The sequence below is a fragment of the Cupressus sempervirens genome, chromosome 10, assembly GCF_028749045.1.
Source record: "Cupressus sempervirens isolate cs-2001-9-10 chromosome 10, ASM2874904v1, whole genome shotgun sequence".
Classification (NCBI taxonomy): Eukaryota; Viridiplantae; Streptophyta; class Pinopsida; order Cupressales; family Cupressaceae; genus Cupressus; species Cupressus sempervirens.
In genome coordinates, this window is record NC_143127.1 from 451,611,758 (window position 1) to 451,639,659 (window position 27,902).

At 37.1% G+C, this 27,902-nt stretch overlaps 2 protein-coding genes across 2 annotated transcripts in view; one reads left to right on the forward strand and one right to left on the reverse strand.

Moving 5' to 3' along the window:
- Positions 1 to 1,297: 1,297 nt before the first annotated feature.
- LOC149534638 (flowering locus K homology domain-like) overlaps positions 1,298 to 27,902 on the forward strand; it is a 153,948-nt gene continuing 127,343 nt past the window's right edge. The window contains exon 1 of the mRNA XM_089807738.1: positions 1,298 to 1,400. The gene's annotated coding sequence lies outside the window, so the exon portion shown is untranslated. The remainder of the gene's footprint in view (positions 1,401 to 27,902) is intronic.
- On the reverse strand, positions 18,174 to 19,082 carry LOC149534639 (uncharacterized). Its single transcript, XM_089806055.1, has 2 exons — positions 18,882 to 19,082; positions 18,174 to 18,746 (listed from the first exon to the last, which is right to left on the reverse strand). The coding sequence occupies exons 1-2, from the start codon at positions 19,080 to 19,082 to the stop codon at positions 18,174 to 18,176; spliced, it is 774 nt and encodes a 257-aa protein (XP_089662181.1).

A 27,902-nucleotide genomic window follows, 5' to 3' on the forward strand; every position in this document is an offset into this window, starting at 1 on the left:
ATCCAAATAGGGGATACATGGCTTGTCGACCATTATTTGTGTTTTTTCTAAAGCTATTTTGTTTAGGAGACTCCGATGGAAAGGGTAACTCAAGGGAGGATAAATCCCTAGATCTCCAGCTCCTTCCTCTTCGTTTGCCAAAACTACAAAGGAATTTTGACAAATAGGAAGATTTGGCTTAGCCAAATTCAATTTATGGAATCCCTGTCGATCAATCCTAAGTGCAATAGAGGGAGCCCTTAAATTCACATTTAATTTTTTAATATTAAATTAATTAATATTAATTATAATAATTACATTCATATTATTTTAAATTATTTTAATCTACTTTTATATTGTTGACAAAATTATTATCTTAATATTCTATAATAATTTATTCACCAACTAAATTGTTCTTTCACTCATAGAACTTTAATAAACAATTTAACTACCTCAAACAATGATTCTTATTATTTATATTTATTTATTCTATTAAGATATTATAAACAAATAAACACTTGTTAACAATCCTTCTTTTTATTTTGAACTTGAGTATCTTTATACCATATAAATGCCTTCTTTGCTTCTTTTACCTTATGTGCTTTTCTGCTTAAAAATAAAAAAGTCTTTTAGTTATCTTCACTTTGTTACCTAAATCATTTTTAGCAATAATTTTATTTTACATTCATTAACATAGATCAATCAGGCATGGAATTTGACGGTCACCCCTCTAATCTTGCTTTTTTATGACGATTTTTATGTTTTGAAATAAAAATTAATTGCCAAAAATCAACACCCCTCTAATCTTGCTTTTTTATGACGATTTTTATGTTTTGAAATAAAAATTAATTGCCAAAAATCAATATAATATACGTATAAATTAATAATATTTAAAAAAATTTCTAAATTTAAACGTTCTCAAAATTAATATAAAATTCTAGAAAGTAATTAAAAATAAATATTATATTGCATATTTTTATATAGTATATTATAAAAATTAGCATGTCAATAAGGCCTGGATCAAATAACTGATTGAAAAAAAAGAAAAAATTGATAAAAATTTCAAAAATTAACCAGCTGCTGTCAAAATAAATTTAAAAAGATTATTGAAAAAGAATTAAGACATTCTAAATGAATCTTTATTTTCCTTTTCTAAATAGACTCCAAAAAGATAAAATATGTCCTCTAATTATATGTGAAATTGACCGACAATGGCATCACGGAAATTGAGACGAGTCAGGATTCAAGTTCACGAAACTCCTTTACAGACCATCCCATGTAATATAATATAACACGCAAAAAAATTGCTTCCCAAGTGATATGCTTTAACATTGTATGCTACGAAAGTGTAATGCTCTATTGACCTCTGCTGCTGCTCGGATTTGAAGTTGGCTGGTATCTTCTCCTCTATTCACTCTGCGGTACGCCATCTTCCTATATTACATTCTTGGATTTTTTGCAACCGTGGATTATTTTTATGTGCGTATTTCTGATTTGGATTTTTGTGGGAAAGTAGGGATTTGACTGGAACTTTTCGCTACCATCTATAGTTTTGCAGTCACGATGGATTGCCAATGTAGACTTATAATTTACCCATAGATGTGGTTTGTCAATGCTATAACCTTCATACCGATTTTATATTCATACCCTTATGCACACCATTCTCTTTCATTTACGTAGATATTATGTTCGGTTGAGACGTTGGACAGGAAAGGCAGCTGGTTTTACCATGTATTTCGTTTATTGGAAATGTCTTAATCTCCCCCGACTAGACGAGGTGATAAAAAGCATAAAATATATATTGGCAATGTCAGGATCAACTTCCAGGAAACATGATTAAATTTAAAATTCGGCCGAAGTGCCTCATTTGATTCATGGGTTGAATTTGTTTGAAAAGATGCACAGGTTTGTAGCTACCTACCAAAAGGCTACGTTTAGAAAGAAAATTTACCAGATAAGAACAGGTATTTTTGGTAACATTTTCTTTGAAGCACGGAATTCATTTTTTTAGTGTTTCTCCTGGTCTCCTCGAGATGGGAGGCAGGGAAATGGGAATATTATGTTGCCAATGAGAATCCTGGATTTTGGAAAGGCCGCTGGTGGATGGAGGAGGGCAAAAAAGTTTATGGATTTTTGGGATTGCGGGTTAAGCCAAGGGACGGTTACCAAAACTATGCATAGAAACTGTTAATAAATTATAAAACCCCACTTGCATCAATTTGTTGCTTTTTAATAATTTTCATCTTCATGTGAGTTGCACGACTGCAGGGAATTATCGAACAAAGTATTGAAAGGAGATACATGAGTTCTGCTTGGGCTGCAAAATAACTGTAGCATCCAAGGGTCAAACAACTCTCAGGATTTAATTTTTATTATAAATAAGGTCACAGGGAGTTTATAAATTTTGTTTTGTTTGGACAGGTAGTGTGAGATAGGCAAGGGGACATTTTGTTTCTGATTTCCTACCTAATATGCTAAGTTGTTGGTACGGCGTATGGGCACAGGTATAGGTATGGGAACTTGGGAACCTGGTAAGTGGTTGGGTACACACACTTACACTTCATCATTGATCAATGCCAAATGTCAAAATGGAAGTGATAAGGATAAATATTAAATGCCAATTGATAGTTAATATTTCATATTTATCTTTATCAATTGCATTAAATAATGATATGATTAGTTTTTTGGGTTCTTGATTGTGGTTTCCACTCCTAGACCCTCCTTGATGAAGACACAAACCACAACCAGAATGAATGCAACAAGGGAAAAGGGGAATATTATTATCAGTAAAATATGCCACTACATTTAGTACATGTAAATAGACCCAAATATATGCCCTATGGGCTTACAATGGTCAGATCCTGGAGAAAAATCCTCCTTATAGTACCTTCTCTCAAACTCCACCAAGAACTGCCTTTACAATGCTAGAAATGTTCTTAAATAAATCCCAATTAGGTTTAGGGTTAGGAATACATTCTAAAATATGCCATTTGGAATCCACCGCCAAAACAAAAGGTTCTAGGAATCACGTTAGAAGCCGGTGTAAAATTAGAAGAATCCAGAAATGGTAGTCCAACTTCCGAGAGGCATAACTTTTGATCCGGACTCCAATTGACAAACCGTTTACATTTCCGGAAAGCTCTCAAAGCGCTCTATAGCCCTATGGACAAGCTTTGGTTGTCCCCCATTTTTTGGGCCCGTACGAGGTCGTTTAATGCCTCAAATTTGACTCAAAAGCACTCTTAGAAGGTCTCCAGGCAACTTAAAACTGCAATAACTTTCAAACTGTAAAGCCTTTTGACTTGATTCTTTTTCTGGAGTGTTTTAAATTACAAATATAATAATCCCTCCAACTTACACCCTCTAACCCATCATAATTATGGCTCAGTTACAAAATAACCCATTTTCTACATTGACACGTATCCCAAGTTGCTCAAAAACTCTAACACATAATGGAACTATGAGAGTTGGAATTTTTATTTGACCGAAATGGGTATCTAGAAATGAAAACACTTTAAACAAAAACTAACACTAAGCATATTTTTGGGTGATACAGGATTGCCCTTACACCACTGGATGCTCCTGCATCACCCCTCATTTCAATCAATTTTTTTTATATGAGAAGAAATTGTACTAACTAGTGGGAGTTTGGGAGTGAAAATACTAATGGGTTTGAGTGGCAGCAATGATAGGTTACATGCTAGATGAAGATCTCATGAAGGCTCAGGTTGTAGAACTAAAACATGCTCATGGTATTTGTGGCAGAGGCTAGACAGGCTGGTAAATGGGTAGTTATTAGAAATCTCAAAGCAGTTATTCGGGATTCCCCCCCTAGTGGATGGGAAGCGAGACAACCCCCCAAGACCAAATGACGGTTACGTGCTCTCTTCTTGTTAAAATGCTGGAATGGTAATGGTTCTCTATGGTCATTACCTGGTCTCTTCCACGATGCCGTGGGGTCTGCTGATATACTTGTCATCACTAAGACTCACGAGAGTCCCATGCGTCCTCTTTCAGGGTTTATAGGTTATCAGTGGTTATCCGTTTGTAGAGAGGAGGTTCATGCTTCTGATGGAGTCTGTAGGTCTGTTGGCACTGCTTGTCTGATTAGAGATGATATTTTTAGATTTACTTCTGTTGTATCAATCGTAAGAATCACCGTCAGAGAAATATCTTTATTTCTGTTTGCTAATTCCTGCCAGCTACATCTCCTTATGCTATACATGGTACCGAGGATGGAGATCCATATATTGACCTTTATGAGAGTCTCTTAGTTTGTTGCTTTGGGGGACATCATCATTCTTGGTGATTTCAATGCGCGGGCCAAAGAACTCTAGACTTCGCTTTATGACCGATGCTCTAATTCCATTTGCACCACAGAGATTGATCTGACTACTTTGGGACTTCAGCGTATTTTTGACGATGTTCTTGGACCAACTTCCTGTTATGGTTGCCATTTTTTACAATTTTGTGAGTCCTTTGGACTTGTGATCTTGAACGGTCTCTCATACTTTGCAGGTTTTGAGCTCTTCACTTGTTGGCCTCATTGTGGGGGTGCTAGTGTTGTTGATTATGCCTTCACCTCTCCTTCCTTCATTTCCTTCATTCACAACTTCAGCATCTTACACCTTCCTCTTGCAGACCATGCTCTCCTTAGTATTCATATTTCTCCTCTCTGACCCTCTCACCTCTTGCCCCCCACTACCCGCCCCCCAACTTTTTTCTGCTTCTCTGATGGTGATAGTGAGCTCTTTAATCCTACTTGTTTTAGTGCCTCCTCCATGTTTGATTTGCTTGCTGCAGCCATTTGGAAGTCCGCCATCCTTTCCATCCCTCGCTGCTTTTTGCTCTCCCTTAGAAGCAAACACTGTAATACATGTCCCATGAACCAATGGTTCGATGTGGACTGCAAAGCCTTCCACCGCTCTGTAGTTTCGCCTTTGAGACTCATTCCCCCGCTTTTGCTCACCTTCGTTCTTCCTACCTCCGTTTTCTTCGTTGTAAGAAATGATCCATTATCGTGTCTCATTGTAAATCCCTATGCTCCACACTTATCTACAACCCCAGCTTTTTTGGCGCACCCTGTTCCCTCGGTGTTCCCCTCTACCCTCCATCCTTGACTTTCGCTCCCTAATCTCTCACACCACAACTCTTTATGACATTTTTGGGCAGCCTTCTGTCCACCCCACTCTGCCTCCTTACTGCCACTTGTTCACCCCTTCCAACATTTATGAGATTATCAAATCTATGAGATGCAGCAGAGCAACAGATGATGAAGGGTTTCAGGTTGAACTCTTCAAGTTTGGTGCTCCAGTTCTTGGCTCCTATCTCTCTATACTCTTTAAAAGAGTGGTTTGTACTGGTTTTCTTGTTTCTTGGTCTAGACATCTGATTTATCCGATTCACAAGACAAGACCTATTTCTGACCCTGGTAACTATGGGACCATTATGATCAAACACACGTTTGCCAAACTTTATGCTACAACCTTGAATGCTATGTTATCCAAAGAGCTTGATAGGAGAGGTTGTAGAGCTAGAGGATAGGCTGGTTTCCGGGTTGACTACCAGACCATAGATCACATTTTTACTTTACGGGCTATTATTGAGGAGGCTAGACATAGATCGACGAAAGTTTATTGCTACTTTCTTGATTTTCGCAAGGCTTTTGATTTTGTTCCTAAGATGGCTCTATTTCAGAGAATTTGTATGATTGAGATTTCAGAGATGCTACTAATTGTGATCATGAGATTATATGAAATTGTGGTGGGTAGATTTAGGACTCTTGAGGGTTTCTCAGTTCCGATCTGTAGCACCATTGGGGTTAAACAAGGCTACCCTCTCTCACCCACTTTGTTCGGTCTGTATATTGACGAGCTTGAGAAATGAAGTCCTCACTCCCAGGTGATGGAGGTTACTTACTTTAGGTCTTGATCTCCATTCTTCTTTTTGTGGATGATTTGGTTCTTCCTGTTTCTTCTCTTGAGAGTTTACAGAGGCTTCTTGATGGTTTGGCCTCCTTTTGTGACCAGCGACAACTTGTGGTTAACCTAGGTAAGACTCGGGTTATGGTCTTTAATTACTTAAAGACCTCTCATCTTCATTTCTTCTTTTAGGGGCAAGAGATTGAGATTACTTCTTATATGTATTTGGAAGTGAAGTTTTTTGGACCTCGCTTCAGTATGAGACTGACAATTCAGTCTAGAGTTAGTAAGTATATGGCATCTCTTGCTATGCTTGAGAAACAGTGCTTCAGACACCATGTTTAGGATACTTCATCTAAGTTATCTCTCTTGGACTCTCTTGTTCTGCCGATTGTTCTTTATGGCTCTGTGGTTTGCGGGCCTTCTCTCCTTGTCTTTGACTGGGCCTCAATTGAACGGATGCAAACTTTGCTTCTACGACGTATCATTAGATGTCACAGGTTCACTTCTCATAGTATCATTCTTGCTGAGTTCGACGTTCATCCCTTCAGACTTGCAGTCATATTTGACCTGATTTGGTTCCTTCATTGCCTTCATGGTTTTGTGGATCCGGTTGGTGAACATGATAGATACTCATACCTGGTATACTGCTCTTTTGTTGCGATTATGAGGTCTAATACTAGCTCTTGTGCTCGTTGTTCGTATGCACAGGCATCCTCTCTGTTGAGCTCGATCAGGATTGATATCGACTGCCTCCCTCCATACTAGTTTTCACTAGATGCCCCTGCTCATCTCCTCCCATCTCGTCAAAAGTTAAATGAACAGGTCAGACTGGATATCTATAGACAGTACATTATCACCACCTGGACTAACCCTTCTGATGGGTTACGTTCGAGGATGGCCTTCTATGTTGAGCACTTTTTGGAGATCTATGATGGGGTTATTGTTTGTCTTAGTTACCTATCTCGATGTCGGTGTCATGCTCTGTGTATCTCTCTAAAAGTTGGTTCTCACTGCCTTCGGGCTCAGACCAACCATCATATTGACAACGATGAATGAATTTGTCAGTTGAGTACTTAAGCGGAGATCGAGACAGAGACTCACTTTATTTTTTGTTGCCCTATCTATTATGAGATTAGAGGTAGATTTCATTGTCTGTTCCGGGACTGTTTTTGTCTTTCAACTTTCTTTAGTTACATTGACTAACGGTGTCTCGTGCTTTATCTTCAGGAGGCCACCTTGCTCCGTGATAGTACTTTACAGTCACTTCTTCCTTCCTGACATTCCTCTGATCAGTTTATTACTGCCATTTTCTCACCCTTATCCCTGTTACAGGGTGTGAAAAGACTGTCTAGTTCTACTAGTTCTACCAGTCATTCCAGATCTGTCGAACCCTACAACAGTTTCTTTCATCAACGACACTCCTCCAGGAGCTCACAGAGACAGATCAGGGTTGTCCTCCCACAGTCTTATCCTTTTGTGATTGATTTTTTTCCGATGATGAAGGACTCCTAATCTTTGTCTTGGCATTCCTATGCACTTCTCTTCTTTTTTTATCTTCTTGTTCTTGTTGTTTGTTTTTCTCGAACACTGTTTTGGTGCTCTTGCTGTTGTCTGTTGTCTTGTTGTAAACTCTCAATCCCATAGACCTTTTGTGGTCTTTTGTTGGACATTGATACTATTATCTTGTCTTATCTTATCTTCTCTTGAGATCATATCTAGTGTTGTTCTTGATGATGCTTGCATTCACACAACCATGGATTCAGGCGATTTAGTGCAGTAGGATATACCTTGTCTTCCAATTATAGTTCTTTGGAATGACTTCTTGCCAGACATTGTAGGCTTTTTTGTGGAGTCCTACATTGAGGATTTGGGAGACATTATTGATGATATTCATATTCTCTTAACTCAGAATGATCCTTCCTCAGTTGTTGCAAGGGAACACTTTGATCCTCATCATTCTTCACTTGATCATTCCTTTGAGTTTGACATGATTGGGGATACTTTTTAAAGCATTTGGAAGAGGTCTCTTTCACTTCAGAGAAGCCATTTGAGTTTTTGGAGATTGGTATTCATGAGTCAAACTTTACTTGAGATGTCATATTACATGACTTAGATTGATCATACTCATGTGTTGGAGATTCCTATTTAGTTTCTTGAGACATCATACATTTTGAGGATTCTTCCTACTAATTGGGGAGGATTCTTTGTTACACCTATCACACCATTTCTTCCTTCAAGGAGGAATATCATTTAGTTTTCTTTGTGTAGCTTCTACATTGATCTAGGAGCATCTATCATGGGTGCACATTCTATATTGAGAGGGGCTTATTTGCTTCTCTTCCTAGTTCTCATCTTGAGGAGACATCTTTTTTGTTGGAGTTTGATCCACATTCGTACATGGATCAATTACCATTATTGCCTTGCCTATCACCTTCTTCCATTGGGCTTCATCTTGACTGATTTATGACATCTTCATCAACCAAGGACATGGTGACACATCATCAAACTTCAAAAACTTCATACTTCATTTGGATTCCCCTTCCTATCCACAATGGGAAGCATTCTTACATTCGTACTTGGTTTATCTTCTTCCTAAGGGGAGACAAATTGTTTTGAGGCATTGGACTATCTTTTGTCTTCAAGCACTCACCATCCTTGGAGGAGATTATTCATTATGGGGGGATATCATGTCTCTTTGCTTCCTAACGATGGAGGGATTCTTTATTGTATATACATGATGTATGTCATAATGGAAGAGGTCTTGATTTCTCCATCCATCTATGTGTCTTGCTTTTTTTCATAGCTCTTTTGGGGGAGGGTTCTTTCCCATGAGGCTTTCCCTCTTTCTCCGTTTTATGAGATATTGCATTATTTTTGCATATTATACATGGGTGCCTAACATGGCCTTGTAGTCGGAACCCATCATGCATTGTCATCTAGCTTTTGTGAGCTTAAGTTCATTCCCTTAAGTAACACTCAAGGAGGGTGTTGGTGTAATTGAATATTATTGATTACACTTAAGTTTACTTAGGATAATGCATTTGCATATTAGTTGTCATTTAGAAACATAGGAGTTTGCATTTTATTTTAGCACATGGTGTAGGAGAAATCCACTTGCACTTAGTTGTTATCTCACATCTCTTTGTTTGTGAGATCCACCTTTGTGTTCCTATGACATTATCATTCTCTCATTGTTGCACTTACTTTATTGCACAATGGAGGATGATCCACATTTGGTGGAAATGTGATTACACCTTGTCTAGTTGATAAGTTATCACTTACATCATTCCTAGTTACCATGCATTTCTTATATATTGAGGCACATCTACATTGTACACATCTGAATATTGGGCATCTTGATCCATTATCATTTGATCATCATCGTCTCTCTTATTTGTGCTATTTGTTGAGCTTCTAGATCTTGGCATTTTCATTCTTTGTCTTAGCCAAATGTCTACAGTAATAAAAACATATGATGATTTTTGGAAAAGGTTAATTGAGAGATTCAACATGAAGGATCTTGAAGTCCACTTAGATAATTGACACAATTATAAGAGGGGATAGTAGAGAGATGCAGGAAAATTCCAAATGTTGTCAATAGCCATGCTCAATCTTTTATGAAGAAGATTGTCCAATTTATCAAAGGACTATTCAATTAGAACTTGTTAGGGTTTTAATTAAGCTATTTGATACATTAACCCTTCAAGAAGCTATGAAAAGAATTTTGAATCTAGAAATTTCCATAGCTAAGAATGAGTTCTTTCAGGAAAACCCTTTTGATTGGCCAAATACGAGCCCTTTTTGATGATTTTTTTCAACAAAAGGTGTTAACATCACATTAATTTTGAAGTAATTTCAAATGAATTCTGTCGAAACAAATTATTATTAATTTTTCTTGCAAAAAAACATGTTATCTTGGATATTCTTGTTTGGCTTAGGCCAAGTGTATAATGTAGAAGCAATGTTTGACAAGGATGAAGAATTAGAGCCTGAAGATTGAAGATTAAATAGAATCAAAAGATGAAAATGAATAATTATAATCAAAGGGGTGTACTTGCTGTAACAAATGAATTTTCTTAACTAAAAAGGTAAAACTATATTCTGAATTTAAAACAGATATGAAAACAATACTTTAACCAATTTACTGATGTGAACATTTCTAATTCCATTTCATGTGAAAATAACTGATTTAACATCCAACTGAAACAACCACCAACTGAAATAACTGATCTCTATCATAAGTACCGAAGAACTTATATCATTACCATTAATTCTATGATATTCATTATTCACAAGAGAGTAAATGCATAGTAAAGAATGGTAGAAGAACATACAAAATCTAATTGGAGAGTCTCGTAAAGGTTGTGCAAGCCTTGGCTTTCAGATAAGAGGAGAAGCATTAACTTAGGCTTAATCTCCCAACCACGGACCATATCAATCCCCACACAATATTTTGATAAGAAAGGTCCTTTCTACCCCGAGGCTAGGCTCGGGGCACTATTAGTCCAGCCATCTGAGCAATACCAATGTTTAGAATGTCCACTTAGTAATTGACGGGCATGTCTGATTAATTGGCGCCACGGACATCATGTGATCTAACGACCAACGACCTTGGCCTAGGTTTTTGATGGGTTTCTAATGCCCGATCAGCACGGCTCGACTTGACAACATGGTAAGTAGATTGGATATGCATGAACTTATTAAATGGTTTTTTAAAAATAAAGTTATTATATCAATTTTGATTTTTGTTCTTTGTTTTTGCAGAACTTCTTTTCCACCTCTTCACCCTCTCTCTGGCCATCCAGCTGCGGGGAGTCTTGGGTGTCTGTTCATAGAGAATTCTAATTCATTGTGTTGAAACTCAGTTGATGGATGATAATATTTAATACTGGCATGAAGCCGTCCTTGAGACTCGAGGACTTCTCTCAAGAAAATAAGAGAATTATAATTTAGAAATTAAAAGACAAGCTGATTCGAAAATGGAAACATAACATGACATTCATTCGGATTCAGATTCAACATGGTTAGATAACTTGATAAGCTTGACCGATTGAACTATTCGATAGTCTTATTTTGCTTCACAGTCAAGCATTGAACATATAACATTGGAAATTCTTGAAGTCCCTTGCATCTAGATTTCGGATGCAATAAATATACCAAATAAAGAATAGAAACTATTCACATAACCTGATAAGTGATGGATTCAAACTTGGTTAATCCCAACTGTCCAGCTCTCAAAATTTGGATTGCCAACACGGATTAATAGAGATGAGCTTGAATAATTTAATAACATGGTGGCACCATACCTTTATACTTATGTGCATTTATATATATAATGAAATGATGAGAATACCAACATAAACCATTTAATGATACGAAATTATGTTTAAATATTTAATGTTTTATTTATTGTCCAAGTAGCTCATGCGTGTCCAATGTATGCACCCTGTTATGCAGTCGCTAGGTCTTTACCAAGGTAGTTAGAGGTCATACCTGTATTGGATAAATGGACTAAGGTAGTGCTCCATTTCGTAGATCCTGTTAAGCAATGCTTCCCCCCTTCGTCTGCTCCTGAAACCACCCATGCAACATTTTCCACAATAATAAGTTCTCCATGATAAATCCATACCAACATATAACATAGATAGTAGCAAAGAAAAATAGTTAACTACCATCATTCAGTAAATAAGCAACTGCTAACTACCATCATCAACATATGACAAGTAACGACTAACTACCATCGTCAATAAACAATTATACATAATAATTGATAACAATCAAATTCATATGAAACAATAGTTACATATGACTACCCTTTTCACATGAACAGGGAAAAACAATAGTTTTTAACTAATCATCTCAATGGCTATAATAAATTTTTAAATAGGTCAAAATTTTGGGATGTAACACTTGCAACCTTGTCAGGTGCTAAAAAATAATACCTCTTCTGAGTACAAGGGGTCCTACAAAGGCACAACGTTTTAGTTCTAATTAATTATAGAGCGACATGCAAGTTTTTTGATGGAAGATTAGTTGCTAGAAGAGGGTTATACACAAAAGATTTCACTGGATTCATTGTTATATTAAGGGATGCTTTTACCATTCCATCCACTAGAAAATTTAATGATTGGAGGTTACCTTGGGAAGCACAATGCAAGATGACTTCTTTTGGTCAGCATAGAAGAAACCAATATGGTCTTAGGTGTGCAATGACTACATCATGTGGGAGAGGTTACACAAAATTATTATCAAATAGTGGAATTAAGATTCAATGTATAAGTTTAAGATGTAGTGATACAAAATATTTTGGGTGGAGCCCCTAGAATTATTCTAGCAAAAAGAATGGAAAGATATTATAGAAGTAGACAAGTACTATTGGTAGCACAATGTTTATTAACATCTACAGCCACTAAAAGTGAGAATGCTGATTATATGTACATTCAAAATTTTTCTTTTAGATGTTATTTCAAGCATTTTGAATTTTTGGTTATGCCCTTGGCTTAACTAATGGTCCCGCCACTTTCCAATCATGAATGAATCATGTTTTGAAAAATTAATTGAGAAAGTTTGTCACGTTATTTTTTGTTGATATTTTTATTTTTAAAAATATCATGGAAGGAATGTCTACATCATTTCTACAAAGGCTTTGGGAACATTATAGGAACACACTGTTTAGACTGAGGAGTCCACATGTGAGTTTGGATTAAAAAAGATTCTCCATTCAGGATGTAGTTGGTGCTCAAAGGGTGAATGTCAATCATCAAAAAATACAAGCCATTTTCAATTGGGCACCACCAACCAATTTGCCTCAATTAAGAGAATACTTTGGGTTTTCTGGCTATTATAGAAGATTCCTTAGAGGATTCTTTCAATTAGCTGCTCCATTGATATATTTAACCAATAAGGGAGCATTTCTTTGAAGATTATTGTCATTGATGTCAAAGGTCAAACAAGGGCAATGCCTTAGGAGAATTCATGGTTTTGGTGCCAATCATAGATAAGTTTATTTTGTAATAATCAGATCTGTTGTGGCATTCAAACAGTAAGCACTGATTCAAAATTAAACTGAATAGATAAGTTTTTATTCATTCCTTGGGCCAACCTTGCATGGAGATACAATCCTTTTCGAGTTTTGAATTTGATTAAAATCCTTTGCTATTATTTGGGCCGACCCTTCTTTGATTTGGGTGCCCAATTTGGCAATTAAATTAAATCTGCTTTGGGACGACCCTACAGTATGCCCAAGTTTTGGTTAAAAAGGTTTTAAAAAATCAGTAACTTCGAAGCTGTTTCGAAGAGGTGCATCATTTGGATAAAATGGTGCAAAATTAAGTATGAATATAAGATCATTTGGGTGCATTTCATTAAACTATTCAATGAATATCATTGGATCATGGCAGATCTGGAGCAGATCTTAGAAGCAGGTCTGAGGTGAATATAAAAGAACTGATGGAGAATTATCGCAGACCTAAGAGTTGGCTTTTTTTAACTTTTTATTTTTAAAATTTATTGGTTAGTAATAATTATTTATTTATTTAAATCTTACATAGATACATATATAGGCTAAAAACAATAGCCTTCCCGCAGCTTTTACTACTTATGTCACCTTCGTCTACGCATCTATCCTTATACATGTTCAGTTATTTCCCATTTGATCGGGCTTACACACACTTCACATTACAATATCGAAATTTACAGGATTTTATATGAAACCCTTACAAACTCTTGCATTCTGCCCTTCTTTGGCTCTGTCCAAAAACTACAAACAGTCTTTGCTTCCCTCACTCCCTTGACCACTTTTTCGTTGGCTGATCTATCCTTTGATTATCCTTTGCTGCTTCGAATTCTGAGTTTCGCCTGCATGAACCTATCCCCATAGCTTTTTTTACTATTCTTTTGCAGGCTCTCAGCCTTATCCTATATTCTTCAATTCCTTCGTCGTTCTTAAACCTAGGCTTGCCACCCCAAAAAAAACCACTTTTGAAAACCCAAAAAAATTTGGACCACATTCCTCTGGTTTTCATCGATGAAAAAACAAGCAAAAAGAAAAAGGCAAAAATTTGGTCACCCATCGAATCCAAACCTTACTCCTTGACCAGGAACACAACCCTCACCACCATTCTTTTCTTCCTGCTTCCTGCAGTTCTTTGGCATTGTGGATGGGAGACCAGGAACCCCTTTACCTTTTGTCCATCCCTTTCTTTGAAAATGCGAATCTCCTCCATCAACCTGAGCCACTCCGCTCTTATTTTTTCCTTGTAAGCTTCCTTGTCCACCCCAGTTGGCCACCAAATAAAGCCAGATTTTCCTTGCGCTTCCCCCTCATCTTCATCTGCATAGCACTTGCCGTAATTGAAACCCTTCCCCGACCATGCCCATTCCAACAAGGAGTCAATCCCTACAATCAAATCTTTTGGAAATAGCGACTTCATCACCCATTCCACTTCTTTCAAGAATGCCAATTCCAGTCCCCACGCCATCACCATTACTGCAAAATCCACATTAATTTTCCAGTGGTGGGTTGAATTTTGGAACAATTCTCCAACCGTTCCCTTAACCACCTCCAAAACACCTTGTGATGGGCATTGAAGTAGCAGCTGCAATCTCTGATTCTGAACCAGACCAAAAAGGGCCTTCTCTTGTTTGGCCGTTCTAAAGGTGACGGTAGCTTCCATATCCACCCGCTAAATTTTCTTTTTCTGTCACTTCACTAAATTTGCACTTTACTGTTCAAGTTTGTTAAAAGTTACCTTTTCGGCTACTTTATTTTATAGCATTTCGTTTAGCTCATTTTTTGCACTCTATTCCATTCACCATATAAGTTAATCATTGCGTCCTTTGCTTTTTAGCACGTCTTTTCATTATGTAGGCATTTATTACAGATCGCCCAAATCTTTCCACCTTACTCTATTTTGACAGTCCTTTTGATCGTCATCCTCCACTTAATCATTTAATACGACGTTTTAAATTTGGGTTTTTTATTTTGCTTCAATCATCACTCAAAACCCCCTCCCAATAGCAACACCATTCAAAATACTCTGATCCCGCCTCCAAACAATCTGCCACCCATTTTGATAGGTGATCAACTTCCCCATTAGCCTCCCGAAACACATGACACAATTTAAAATCCTCTAATGTTTTCAACTCCTCATTAACAACTATTAAATTTTTTTCAAAATGCCATGCTAAGATCTGATTTCTTCTTATTTCTTGCACCACCACCATGGAATCTCCTTCCACAGTTTCTTTAACCCCTCCACCTTCTTATGACATTGAATTGCTAAGAGTGCTGCTTGGAATTCAGCTTCGTTATTAGTGCCATCCGGTAATCTATTTGCCCCTATAGCCACACTCTCTCCTTTATGATCTCTCACTATGCAACCCGCCCCTGATTTGCCAAGGTTACTCTTCGCAGTACTATCAAAGTTTACTTTTAACTATCCTTCCTCTAGAGCTTTCCACATTGCATTTTTCTTTGTTCTTTCTTTGAATTACCCCTACTTATAGCTTCAACCTGTCTGATTTTGATCCCTTGCCATTCCTTCTGGATATCTCCATCTTCTCTCATAAAAATACTCTTTAACAAATCCTTCTTAAAAACCGTTGCACTTACCACTTCTTCAATAGAGTGGTCAATCCTTCTCAAGAGCTGTACCATAGATTGTGTCACCTCCTGAAAGATTCTCCTATTTTGCTCCTTCTACAGCTCCCATAAAACAATTGATGAGCTTATCCTCCACACACTTTCTAGCATATTTCTTTTACTCATTCTTGGCCAAGACATGAAGAAATCAACTAAAGAAAAACTCTATGGTCCTATTCATCCCAACTTACCTTGGATATAACTCCAACATTTCGCTGCTACCTCACAATGTAACAATAGATGATCCACTACTTCTTCCTCTTTACCACACATCACACATGTAGTTGGGCCTTGAAATCCTAATTTCTTCCTTCTTTCCCCAGTCAAAATTCTGCCTTGAATAGCTAACCAGGAAAAAGTCCCGGCCTTAGGCAGAATCTCTTTATGCCAACATAAATCACTTGCCTCAAAACTAGCATCCTCTCTGTTTGCAATTAGCTCATAGCCTAGTCTTACAGAAAACTTTCTTGAAGCTGCAACCCACCAACTCATCCATTCCTTTCTAGCAATTACATAGAGTTTCCTTCAGGATAAACTATTTTTAAGAGATTGTTGCTGCCCTTGGGAAAGGCCCTCTACCCTCCAATCCTTCCATTCCCAAAACTTTCCGAAAACACCTTTTTTTTCAATTAAGTCATCTTTAACTTTTCTCTTCCACAAACCATATAATTTTTGTTTCAAATCTCCATCCTGACATTCTTCATCCAGAGCCTTATAACAATTCCACGAATCCTCCCAAAAATTTGCTTGATTACCATCACCAATCATCCATAAGTGTGATTTGTTATAACATGTCAACATGAGATAATAAAGTTCCAAATGACCGAACCTCTTAAGGGATTTTGGATTGTTAAAATTCTTGTTTCATCGTTAGAATCCAAATATTTTGCCCTTAAAATCTTAGTTCACATCTGATTAGTATTCGTGATCATCTACCACCCTAATTTAGCACCTAAAGCTATATTTATAAGATTCTAGTCTCTAATTCTTGCTCCCCTATTCTTTTTCGGTCTACATCTTTTCTCCCATTTTAACAAAGGGATTTTCCTACATTCCTCTGCTCCACTCCAAAAGAACCTACGCATCTGTTTTTCCACACTACTAATTACCTTCTTTGGGATTTTAAGACACATCATCGAGCAAATTGGGATTGCAGACACTAATTCTTCTTGCCGCTGACAGCCACTTGCCCTTCCATCCTTCCATCTTTTTGAGACACTTTTACGCTAAACTCTTCCAAACTTCACTTTTATTTCTGCCTTGGAACAATGGGATCCCTAAATATCTACTTGGTAGTAAACCTTGCTTTATATTAAGAATTCTATAGATACCCACCTTTTTACGTACAAGGGTATTAAAGAAAAAAATCTCCGGTTTTGCCCAATTAATCTTCTATCCTGAAACTTTCCCATACAACTCCAAAGTCTTCTTCATCATTCTGGCTTCTTGCTCTGATGCTTCCCTTGTTAAGGTGTCATCCACAAACTAAAGGTAGGATATAGCTTCCACACCCCTAGCCACTTTCACACCTTTCCAAAGGCCTCTATTTCTCATTATGCTAATCAATCTCCCCATCATTTCAGCTAAGATGATAAAGAGAAATGGAGATAGAGGATCCCCTTGTTTTAAACCTTTTTCTAACTTAAAAAAACCTTGAGGGCTATCATTTACCAACACCTAGAACCTGACAGAACTCAAACAACCTTTAACCCACCTTATCCAAAATTCATTGAAACCAAACTTATGCAGAACTTTAAAAAAAGAAAACCCCTATTCACTTCATCATAGGCTCTCTTTATATATAATTTCACCAATATTTTACAAAGCTTCTTTATTCTGATAGAATGAATCATTTCATGGGCTATTTAACACCTTCAAAGATGGATCTTCCTGTTGCAAAAACACTCTATTCCTTCGAAATCACCTCACTTAAAACCTGCTTTAATCTATTCGCAATCACTTTGGATATGATTTTATACACTATATTACATATTGAACTAGGCCTAAATTCTTCAAAGGTCCTACATGCTTACCTTCTTTGGCACTAAAGCTATGAAGGTATTATTTAGGTCTTTTAAAACAAACCCCCCTTGCCTAGATTCCTTAACCATCTCCCACACTTCTTCCCCCAAGCAGTCCCAGAAGAATCTGAAAAAGCTTCCCATAAACCCATCCGGGCTTGGGCTTTTATCCTTGCCTAGACCCCACAGAGCTGTCTTAACCTCTTCTTTAGTAACTTCTGCACACAACATTTTGTTCTGCATCTTTGAAACACAATGAGGAATACAGTCCAAGACTTCTTCCTCTATCTCCCCAGTTTCTGCCTCTAACCTTTTTCTCTCTTTAAAAAAGGATACAACCTCCTTCTTAATCTCCCCAGGGTCATTTACCATCATCCCTTCAGAATTTTCTATTGAGAAAATCTTATTATGTGCTCTTCTTACTTTGACTGAGTTATTGAAAAATTTGGTGTTTTTGTCTCCTTCCTTTAGCCATGTCTCCCTAGATTTCTGTCACCAATACACTTCTTTAGATAAGATCTCCTCGTAAGCCTTATTCAACTTCTTTTTTCGTAGGAATATTCTTTCATTTAATTGTTTTAAAGATAGTTCCAACTCTTCTTTCCTTTAAAAAATGTTTTGGACAGATTCTCTATTCCAAACTTTCAAATTCCCTTTGATATATTGTAACTTTTTAAACACAATAAAAGCTTTATTCCCTTCAAATTTTAGGGCATTTTTCCACCACTGTTCTACTAAATCCTTAAAGCCATCTGCCCTTAACCACATTGCTTCAAATTTGAAAGGGCATCTATCTGGGGAACAGTCTTCCCGAATTCTCAGACTAATTGGAAAATGATCCGATCCATGGATGGGTAATATTTCAGCTTCCACCATCCAATCAACTTGTGTCCACTCCCCCCTTAAGAGAAATCTATCCAACTTTTCTGCAATATTCATAAACCCCGGTCTTCTATTATTCCATGTGAATTCACCTTGCTTAAAAGGGATATTCACTAGCCCATTATTTGTCACAAAAGCTGAGAAGTCTTCTTGCTGAGCCAATCTCCATCCTCTTCTCCCTTTTTTCTCCCCCGGATAGAGAATGACATTGTAATCACCACCCAAAACCGTAATCTCATCTTGTAGGACCTCCATTACCTCTGATAAATATTTCCACAACACTTTTTTCTTCCTACTCTGAATCGGCCTAAATACATTGATTACATTAAATTTCGACCCTAGTTGCTTTGATCTTACCTTGAGCCATTGTCAATTCCCTTCCATCTGCATCACCACAATACTCACCGAATCTTCCTTTCATAACACACAAACCCCACCAGAAGTTCCTTCTGCTGCTACCCACTCACTACTCCATTTCCCAAATTCCTGTTTAGCTCTTGCTACATCTTCCACTTTTATCTTTGTTTCTTGAAAAAGAACTACATCCGGTCTCGCTTGATCAAGGCCTCTCTTGATCAAGAGAAGCTTGTTAGGGGCATTACAACGCCTGACATTCCATGGAAGGATCTTCATCTTTTTCAGGAGGGGTTTTCCCCCCCTTCCTGCCTTTAGCTTACTTTGGCCTCTTGCACCTGCTAAATGAATTAAGGCATCGAGTGTTCTTCTTCCTTTTTTTTGACTTTCCCCACCTGAACTTTGTGACTCTTTCTTTTCGATTTTGCTGGAGTCCTTTTTTCTTTTAGAGCCATCATCTCCTCCAGACCAAGGTAATCCTCCTCCAACATTTCCTTCCTATCCATTGCTTCCTCATTAGAGCTAGTGGCTCCAGAACACCCTTTCAAGTTTTTGATTGGGGAGATTTCTCTGTCTTTAAAGTCTTCGACCTCACATCTATCTTCTTCCCCTTCTGTGATAGATCTATAGTCTTCGTCTTCCTCATTGCCCATATGCACCACTTCATCATTCCCATCCCCACCTTTATAGCAGACCTCCCTTCTAATATTTTGAGTTCCCTCTCTACTAACTAAATCCAAGGGATTGTCTCTCATCCTAAAAACTCCTCTCTGCTCCCTTTCCTCCACCATACACTGCACTTCCATATTACCCACTTTTCCCTCCAAATCTTTAGTTTGAACTTCAGCTTCAACACCCTTCTCTTCCCGACTTTCCTGGTGCACCTTCCAAGACATTTCCTCTTCTAAACACACTACCTGCTCATTCACCATTTTTTCCCCACTTCCCTCTCACTATCTCTTACATTGTTTTCTCTAGTTTTCGAAATCATAATGCTTTCCGTTTCTGCAGCAATCACTCTTGAGCTTTCCTCTCTCTTTTCACTCTTGAGCATCCCTGCTCTTGCTTCAGCCAACACTACCGCCCTATTTAGTAACCTTTCATCCTCCTTTCCCTTTTGTTGCACCTCTTGCTTATACTTCTTCGATTCATGGTCCTCACATAGACAATGCTCACACACCATCAGTCCTTTTGATAGAGGTTGCCTCCAAAATCCCCCTTTTGAGAAAACCTCAATCATTTCTGGTATAGGATGACAATCATTCCACATTATACAGATTCTCGGGAACATTTGTAAAGTTTCCTTATCAACCATTTCCACAACCTTAACAAATGTACACAGTTTATTACCTATCATCCTATAACAATGATCATTCCAGTATTCTTGAGGGAGGTTTCTCAAGCCCACCCAGATAGGGAATTGTTTTGTTATTTCCTTTGTGGGGTCAAAGTTTGGTACCCATGCTTTCATATAAAAACCAAACCTTCTAGGAAATATGACCCCCCATTGAAAATCCAGTCCCTATCTTGTGCCAACACCACCATTACAATTCAAAACCCATTCTCCAAAGTTTTAAAGTCTTTAACCCTTCCCCACTTTTCATCAAACCAGTTTTTTAGCTTTCCTATTGCAGGCCATGGTTCTCCCCATTTTAGAAAGAAAGCATTATTTACCAATAATCTCTCTTCTCCTTCATAGTGCCTTGTTCTAAAACTACTCTTTCCACTGTGCATCTTGCCATCTTTTGGTCCTCAATCCGCTGTTTCTCCTGGTTGTCCACTGCTTGTGGTTTCCTCATTCATTTTGCAATATCTCCAAAGTCCACTTTCCCCCAACATTAAAGGATGCAAATCTTTGCATTGGATAGCTTCTGTGTCCATAATAACTGGTCCTTTCTCCTCCATTTTGCCAACTTCCCTCACCTTGCAACTCCACTTTTTTCCATTGAACCCACTTTTGAAAATTTCTTCCTTCCCCTTGCGATCTCCCATTTCTGTTACCCCAGTAGTTCGGACCTTCATGCCTTCTGAAAGGTTCAAACCTTCAGGGTTGCTGAAAACTTCTTCCTTGCTTATTGAAACTGCCATCCTTCCTGCTCAAAAACCCTGCTCTCCACCGGTCAGCCATTTTTTCAACCTTATACCTAAGAGCTGACTTTGAAGGTGCATTATTACAGACTTTGAAATTGAATTATTGCATACTTTACAGGTGAATAACTGCAGAAAAAGATATTGAAGATTATAAGCAGATTTCAAGAAGCTTTTTGAGTAGATTTGTGTTGGAGTATCAGATCTGATTCAAGAAGAAGATCAAGCACTTGTCACTCTATTTTTTTGGGATGTTGGTGCCTCATTTTCAAAGACATTGGTCCCTCTTGCTGAGTTGGTGTTTGTTTGTGGATATTGGTGTCTCTTGTGTGGTTACTGCCTACAAAGATTGGTGCCTCTTGTGGGTTACTGCCTACAAAGATTGTAAGAAGATTCTCATACAAAGTAATATTTTGCCGCGGGTTTCTCCTGCAAGGAGTTTCACATAAATCATGTACTGTTCAGATGTTTCCACTTGCTTGATCTTGGATTTCTCGTCTTTTTAAGGTTTTGAAATCCTTCTCTTGTGATTAATCAAGTGCTGAAAAGTAAAAGTTTGTTATTATAGTGATTCACCCTATACTTTTTCAAAACTTCAAGCGCTTTTCAGCATTTCCATGGATAGAAGCGACTCTACAAGCCTTTAATAAACTTAAGCAAGGAGTCAGCTTGATATAATAAAAATATATATTTCAATATATTCCAAATATGAAGATAAATACCAAATATAAAGTAAAATATCAGACGCTAAACAATGGCTAAACCATTGAATGGTTACTGGGTTCTGAGGTCGCAACCATAGGTCGTCCGCCTCCCCCACTTTGCGTGGGTATTAAGGACGGATGTTAAACACAGTCAGGGAATACACTGGGGAGGATACAGCGAGTGGTTATAAAGGAGACAGTTAAAAATAGAATAACACAACATCTAATTAAGGGATTTAATAATCCATTCAGCCTTTTCTTTTACAGTCAGCAACTAAGTAATATAAAACAAAGGGAGAAAAAACATAGACGACATATCTAATCCCACTCAACTGTCAAGAAAGATTAATGAGGATTTTTATATTCAGCGAAACTATGATGTTTGGAGGGTAGGATTCAGAGGATATGCAAGCATAAGGTTAAGGGATGTGTCGATTCAATATTATTCTGAATAAATATAATGCCATTCAATGCTCCAGAGATTTTTCAATACTATTGGTGATGTTGATAATTTGGGAAAGCATCAGCGATTAATATTAAGCAGAAATTGAATAACCCTGACTGGTTATAACCTTGTCTAACTCCAATTTGTTTACTATTTAACCATTTGATAGGAGACTTAATACCACCCAAACTGAACTAGAACTACTGGTGCTGATAAATTAATAAACAAGTATGCCTTCTTTCTTTTATTTAATACCTTTGAATTTTGGAAAAATAGTTGACTGTTCTGAACGGTTAAACCACAAACTCCACTAATATGCCCATTCACAAAATTAACTTCAAATTGCAAATTTCTGGTGTATTGAATCAGATAGATGAGATAACATAGTTTAATTAAAATATGTGGATCCTGTGATATCCAGTCTCAAAGACATGCAGAAATTACACATAAACTCTTGCAGTGCCAAACTGATAAATACTGAAATTAAGTACTAAATTGAACAACTGAGGCCAATGCCAGACTGTGCAATGGAAACAAACTACTAAGAATTGGATATTACAAATAAAAACCTGTTTATTGTGCAAAGCAAATGTCCACGCTGCAGACTGGAACCGTCATTCACCTCGTAGCAGAATGCAAATCTCCAAGGAATTGATCGCAGGCCACAGGAAGGTAATCGCAGGCCAATGCAGCTCCAGATAATTAAGTCGCAGGGCTTCAGCAAGTAAATGCAAGCTTCAGATCTGAGATCACAGGTCAAATCCCAATTACAAACGCTGCCTGATTAGCTGCCAGAAGTCACCCAAAATGCGGTCTGGAATGCCCAAGGGAAATGTAGGGTTTGACTGATGTTGGGCCCGTAGACCTTTGCCAAGAATCTTCAAATCACAGCGCCAATAATAGAGAAATGCAGCCACTTGAATACATGCGACAATTCTACCAATTAATTCCCTATGATAAATAATTTGCCCACACAAAATCAGAGAGTATGGATGCCAATCTCAGTAATGATGATCTTCAAATTGCACTTGCAAATTACTATCAATTTTCCTTCAGGAAAACTGTATCTCCCAACCACAGAAAGTCACAGCTAAAGGAAGATATAAATGATTCCCAGGAATGCAATTTCCAACTCACCTTACCTCAGCAATGAATTGGAATTTCACAACTCAGCCTCCAAAATATCTAGACCCCACACCCTTATACAACAGCAAGAGCATGAACTTTACAAATCTGATAACTTCTCTCAAGCAAACACAAAAGCAAATAGATAGTCAAATAATCCGATGCCTCTTCCAATGAAATGAACTCGTATTTATAACCCTTTATTACCAATTTTTTTCAAAAAGACTCAACTCCAGAAACTGCTGAGTTTTCCAAAAGAAGTCAGCTCTTAAAACTTTCCAACACAACTCTTTTAGTAATATCTCTTAATGACATTATTATAATAAAAGATTATTGTAATAATGCGACTTTAACAATTAATTAATAATTAATAACCACATCCACTGTAGGTGATAACCAATTGCTAGAGCCACCCACTGCATTGCCAAAAACGAAAACTGCCAAAAATAGACTTACTAAAAATTTTAAGTCCGCAACTGAGACCCCCTAATCAATCTATAAGCTCACGAGGGTCACCATAATGAACTAACTCAAACATCCTCAGAAGCATGCCAAAAATGGGGACATTACAAAAATAAGTTGGAAATCACTGGGAGATATAACACAGTCAGAAAGTACGTATACAATCAGAAGACTGAATTGCATTTGTCTAGAGTCTATGCAAACGACAGGCTATAGGCATTGCTAAGCATCCAATTTCGAATCTGGAAAGTAATTTGGAATGAGAAATGTAAAAGATATTTGTATGGTTCACAGGAAAGGAATCTCGTCTCTTACCTATTTATAAAACTATTGTCTTGCATTTTTTCACCACAAAATGTAGGTAACAGTATGAAACTCTTTCAACTTAGTTTCACATTTCTTTGAGTTTAGTTCATTATTTAATTAGATAACATTGATCAACCAATCGACCCCAATTGATATAATGACTACTTTTACTGAAGGCTTTTGTCAGGGCCTTTTAGCTTTTCTGTTTGTTGAGCCTATGTTTCATTTTTTAAGCTTTCATCGTCATTTTTCTAGTTTTTGAGTGTGTGTTTGTTTGCTTTTGGTCTTTTGGTTTTGCTCAAATCATTGCTTTTGGTTTGCCCTTTGATTCGGTATATCTCAGGGCTTAATAGAACTTAGCAGCCGAAAGATACGACCACTTAAGTGCCCAAAAAGTGGACTCCCCAGATGCAATTGCATATTTAAAATATCATGTTCTACTTTAAAGTTGACATTCACTTGTTGAAAAATATAAGTTCACTTTATGTTATGTTTTTAAGTTACTTTATCACTCAAGTGGCTATAGAGCACATCATGTTGAGTTGTTTTAAAAATTTTTCAATTAAGTGACTTTATTAACTATATAGTTTTATTTAAAACATCAAAGTTAAATATTACTTTTTGAAATGATATTTGCACATAATATGTTAATTATATAGTGTAAATGCTATTTTTGACCCAATTAAGTGATATTTCCTCAAAAATCAACTAGATATGTGCTTAATTAATCACTTAAGTTGTGCATATACATGTTTTCCAACCCATTTACATGTAAATGCCTCTAGAGAATGTGATTTTGCATTAGAGAGACATTTTGAAATATTTAAAACATGTAAATGCTTGAAATTTAAAACATGTAATGGGTCTCCTAGAATACGATTTGCATCTAATGACTCAAAGACATGAAAATGCATTGTTTTTAAAATATGCAATGACCCTTGGAGAGTGCGATTTTTCACCATATGCTTGGTTTTGACAAGTTTTTAAAACATGTAATGCCCCTTCTAGAATACAATTTGCATCTAGACTCTAAATGCATGTATTTTGAAACATGCAAATGCACTCTAAGAGTGCGATTTGCATAAGAGACCAATTCCTATGCATTTAAAACATGTAATCTCTTCCCAAGAGTGTGATTTGCCTTTCCTACACATGTTATTGCACGTTGAGATCACGCTTTTTATCTCCAAGAGCAAAACACCCATGTTCTTGCGCCCCAAGAACACATTTTTGCTAGAAAACTTCAGATCCGCCCATTCCATGGCTTGGAATCTCTCCAACCAGGGTCATTTTTCCCTCCTTATGGATTCCCATGCATTAGGCATTGAAACCCATGCAAGAAACAATGCATTTTGTGATATTTTGAGGGAACGTTTTGGTTAAAAATGCCCAGATTTGGGGCATTTTGATCATGTTTTTGTTTAAGTTGAAATCGTTTTGGAGTTTCTAGCCTTGTATTTGCTATCAATCAACAGGTTTTTTCCATTCATTGTAAAAAATGATTCATGTAATGGCAGCTAGAGACCATGTTTTTGGTCAAAAACGTCCCTCTACTTGGTATTTTGCAAAAACGACTTGCATTATGGAAATTGGAGAGCAAGTTTTTGGCATATCCATGCAAAAACACCCATTGATTACTCATTAATGTCCATCACTTGCAAAGTTGAAAAAATCAATATAGTTCTTTGTGGAGTCGAATTTGGAGGAGAATCTTTCTTCAAACCTATTAATCCTCCACATTTGGCTCTTTGATCACCAAGAAAGTTGAAGTTTTCAATTCCTTGCTATTTCATTGCATCTTTTCATTCATCCTTGTATATTTGTCCCAAGATGTGTCATTTGCAATTCTTCTTTAAATAAGCGAGAACTTCCATTTTTGAGTGTTTAGAATTTCCCCGAATTCTAAATTCGAATTTGCATAACAGAGCAACTTCGTTCTTGTCATGTTTGAGTCAAAGACAAAAGGTATGTCTTTGTTTTGTATTTAGTTTTGTTGGTTATTTGCTTTATGTTTTGTTTCTCTTCTTTTTGAAGAAGTTGCAGGCTCTTTACCCAAGAATGCAAGAGCGTTCTTCACCATTTCACTTTCCATCTTTTCATGCAATTGCACCATATCATATTCTACTAACGCTTGCTAAAACACATTGCATCCATTTTCCAATATGCGCAAATACATTCATTTCATTTGCATGTAATCTCATTCTATATTCACATTTACATGTAATCTTATCCTCTATCCACATTCACATGTGATTCCATCCTCCAAACCTAATTACATGTTTTCATCAAGTCATGATTACATTGTAAATCACTTTACATGTAATTGCATCCACAGAATCCGACTTTGGTAGGTCACACTTTAAACACCAAAGTTGCCATTTGCTCACATCCATATGCATCCCAATTTGTATTCTTGGCCACACCCACAAAAGCTCATCTTTGCGCACATGCAATCCACCCTTGAGAGTCCGATTTTGGCTCTTTTTCGCCTAAAGACACATGCTTTCCGGTTCATTTCTAGCTATCATATGTGTTCCATAAGTATGTAATCCATACTTCGAACACTCATCCCATATGGATTCATCATTGCAACTCAAACCCCAAAATTTTCATGGATCCAATCTCATTGGAAGATGTTTTTATCTTCATGTTGTGGCACACTCTTCAAGGTATGTCAGAACTTCTTCAAAGAACGGATACATCCTGTCAAGAAGATATACTCCGATCCTCAAGAAGTAGTAATTCATTTGGTCTCCATTTCCACAGCGGCTATCTAGGAACTTGAGTTTGTGTGGGAATGCGCCAAGCACTTTACTATGAAAAAAGAGAGGTAAAGATGGTAATGGGAAGTTGTTCTGAGTTTACATTCGGACACCATCAAGAAGGTTTTCAAAGTGTCAGAGACTCTAGAATATGCCAATCTACAAAGGAAAATTCACGATAACTTGAACGAGAAAAAGATTGATCACATCAAGTTGCCAAATGACAACTAGAAACTCACCAAAGAGGATGCAGTGGTGCATAATACAGGAATCCCCGATCGCACAAGCATCGCCAAGTACAAGGCTCTTCAGAATAATCCCTAGGATTGTTTCAACTCTCTTCCGTCTTCTTTAGTTTTTATGTTTATAGTTGGAGAGAATGAATTGCATGAAATTATGTAATTCTATTGCATATCCTTATGACATGTAATCCAATAACTTCTCTCACCTAGTTTGACCAGGTCAAAGTTGGTTGAGTTGCTCTCACTTTTTCCTCCACTCTTCTTCTCAACTCCTTTGCCTATGTAAAGGATTGCCCTCTCATTGTAAAAATCATCTTTTGTTGTATGCAAAAAAGCTTTGCCAAACTTGTGCAAGCATAACTTTGATTGTGCAGTACGAATTTGGGAAAAAGTGAATAAAAGAAGCAATTGGATTCGAAGCTTTGACTGGAAGCAATTGTGATAGAGCAAATTAGAAACTTTGACTGCAATTTGTGCCTATTGTCTTTGATTCATGTTATTATTATGTGTTCAATAATAGAGCATAGTGAGTTAAGAATCAATCGGAGCCAAAGCTTCGATTGGGAGCAATTGTGGTGACACATAGACCAGAAGCTTTGATTGTAGCTTGTATTACTATCTCAAATTCATGAAAAATAGTTAGAATTCCCCTACTTCTGGAAGTTTGTGTGCCCCAATGGTAGAGGTGTTTCTTATAGAATAGATTTAAAACAGGACCCTAAGCCAAACCAATACGCTTTCAATTAGCCTTTGAGTTGGTGTTGGTTTATCGGTATCATTGTTTCCAGCTATTAGATAGAAGTGTAGGTAGAGATTTCATCTTGCCCATTACTCGCTCTGTAGGTAAGTGGATTCTTTCTTGAAAGCTAAGAGGAAAGAATATTGGTAACACCCTTCACAAATCTCTCAACTTCTTGCTTACCTTGAGTTGATTCAAGGAACGGTGGGAAGGGGGATCCTTCCCT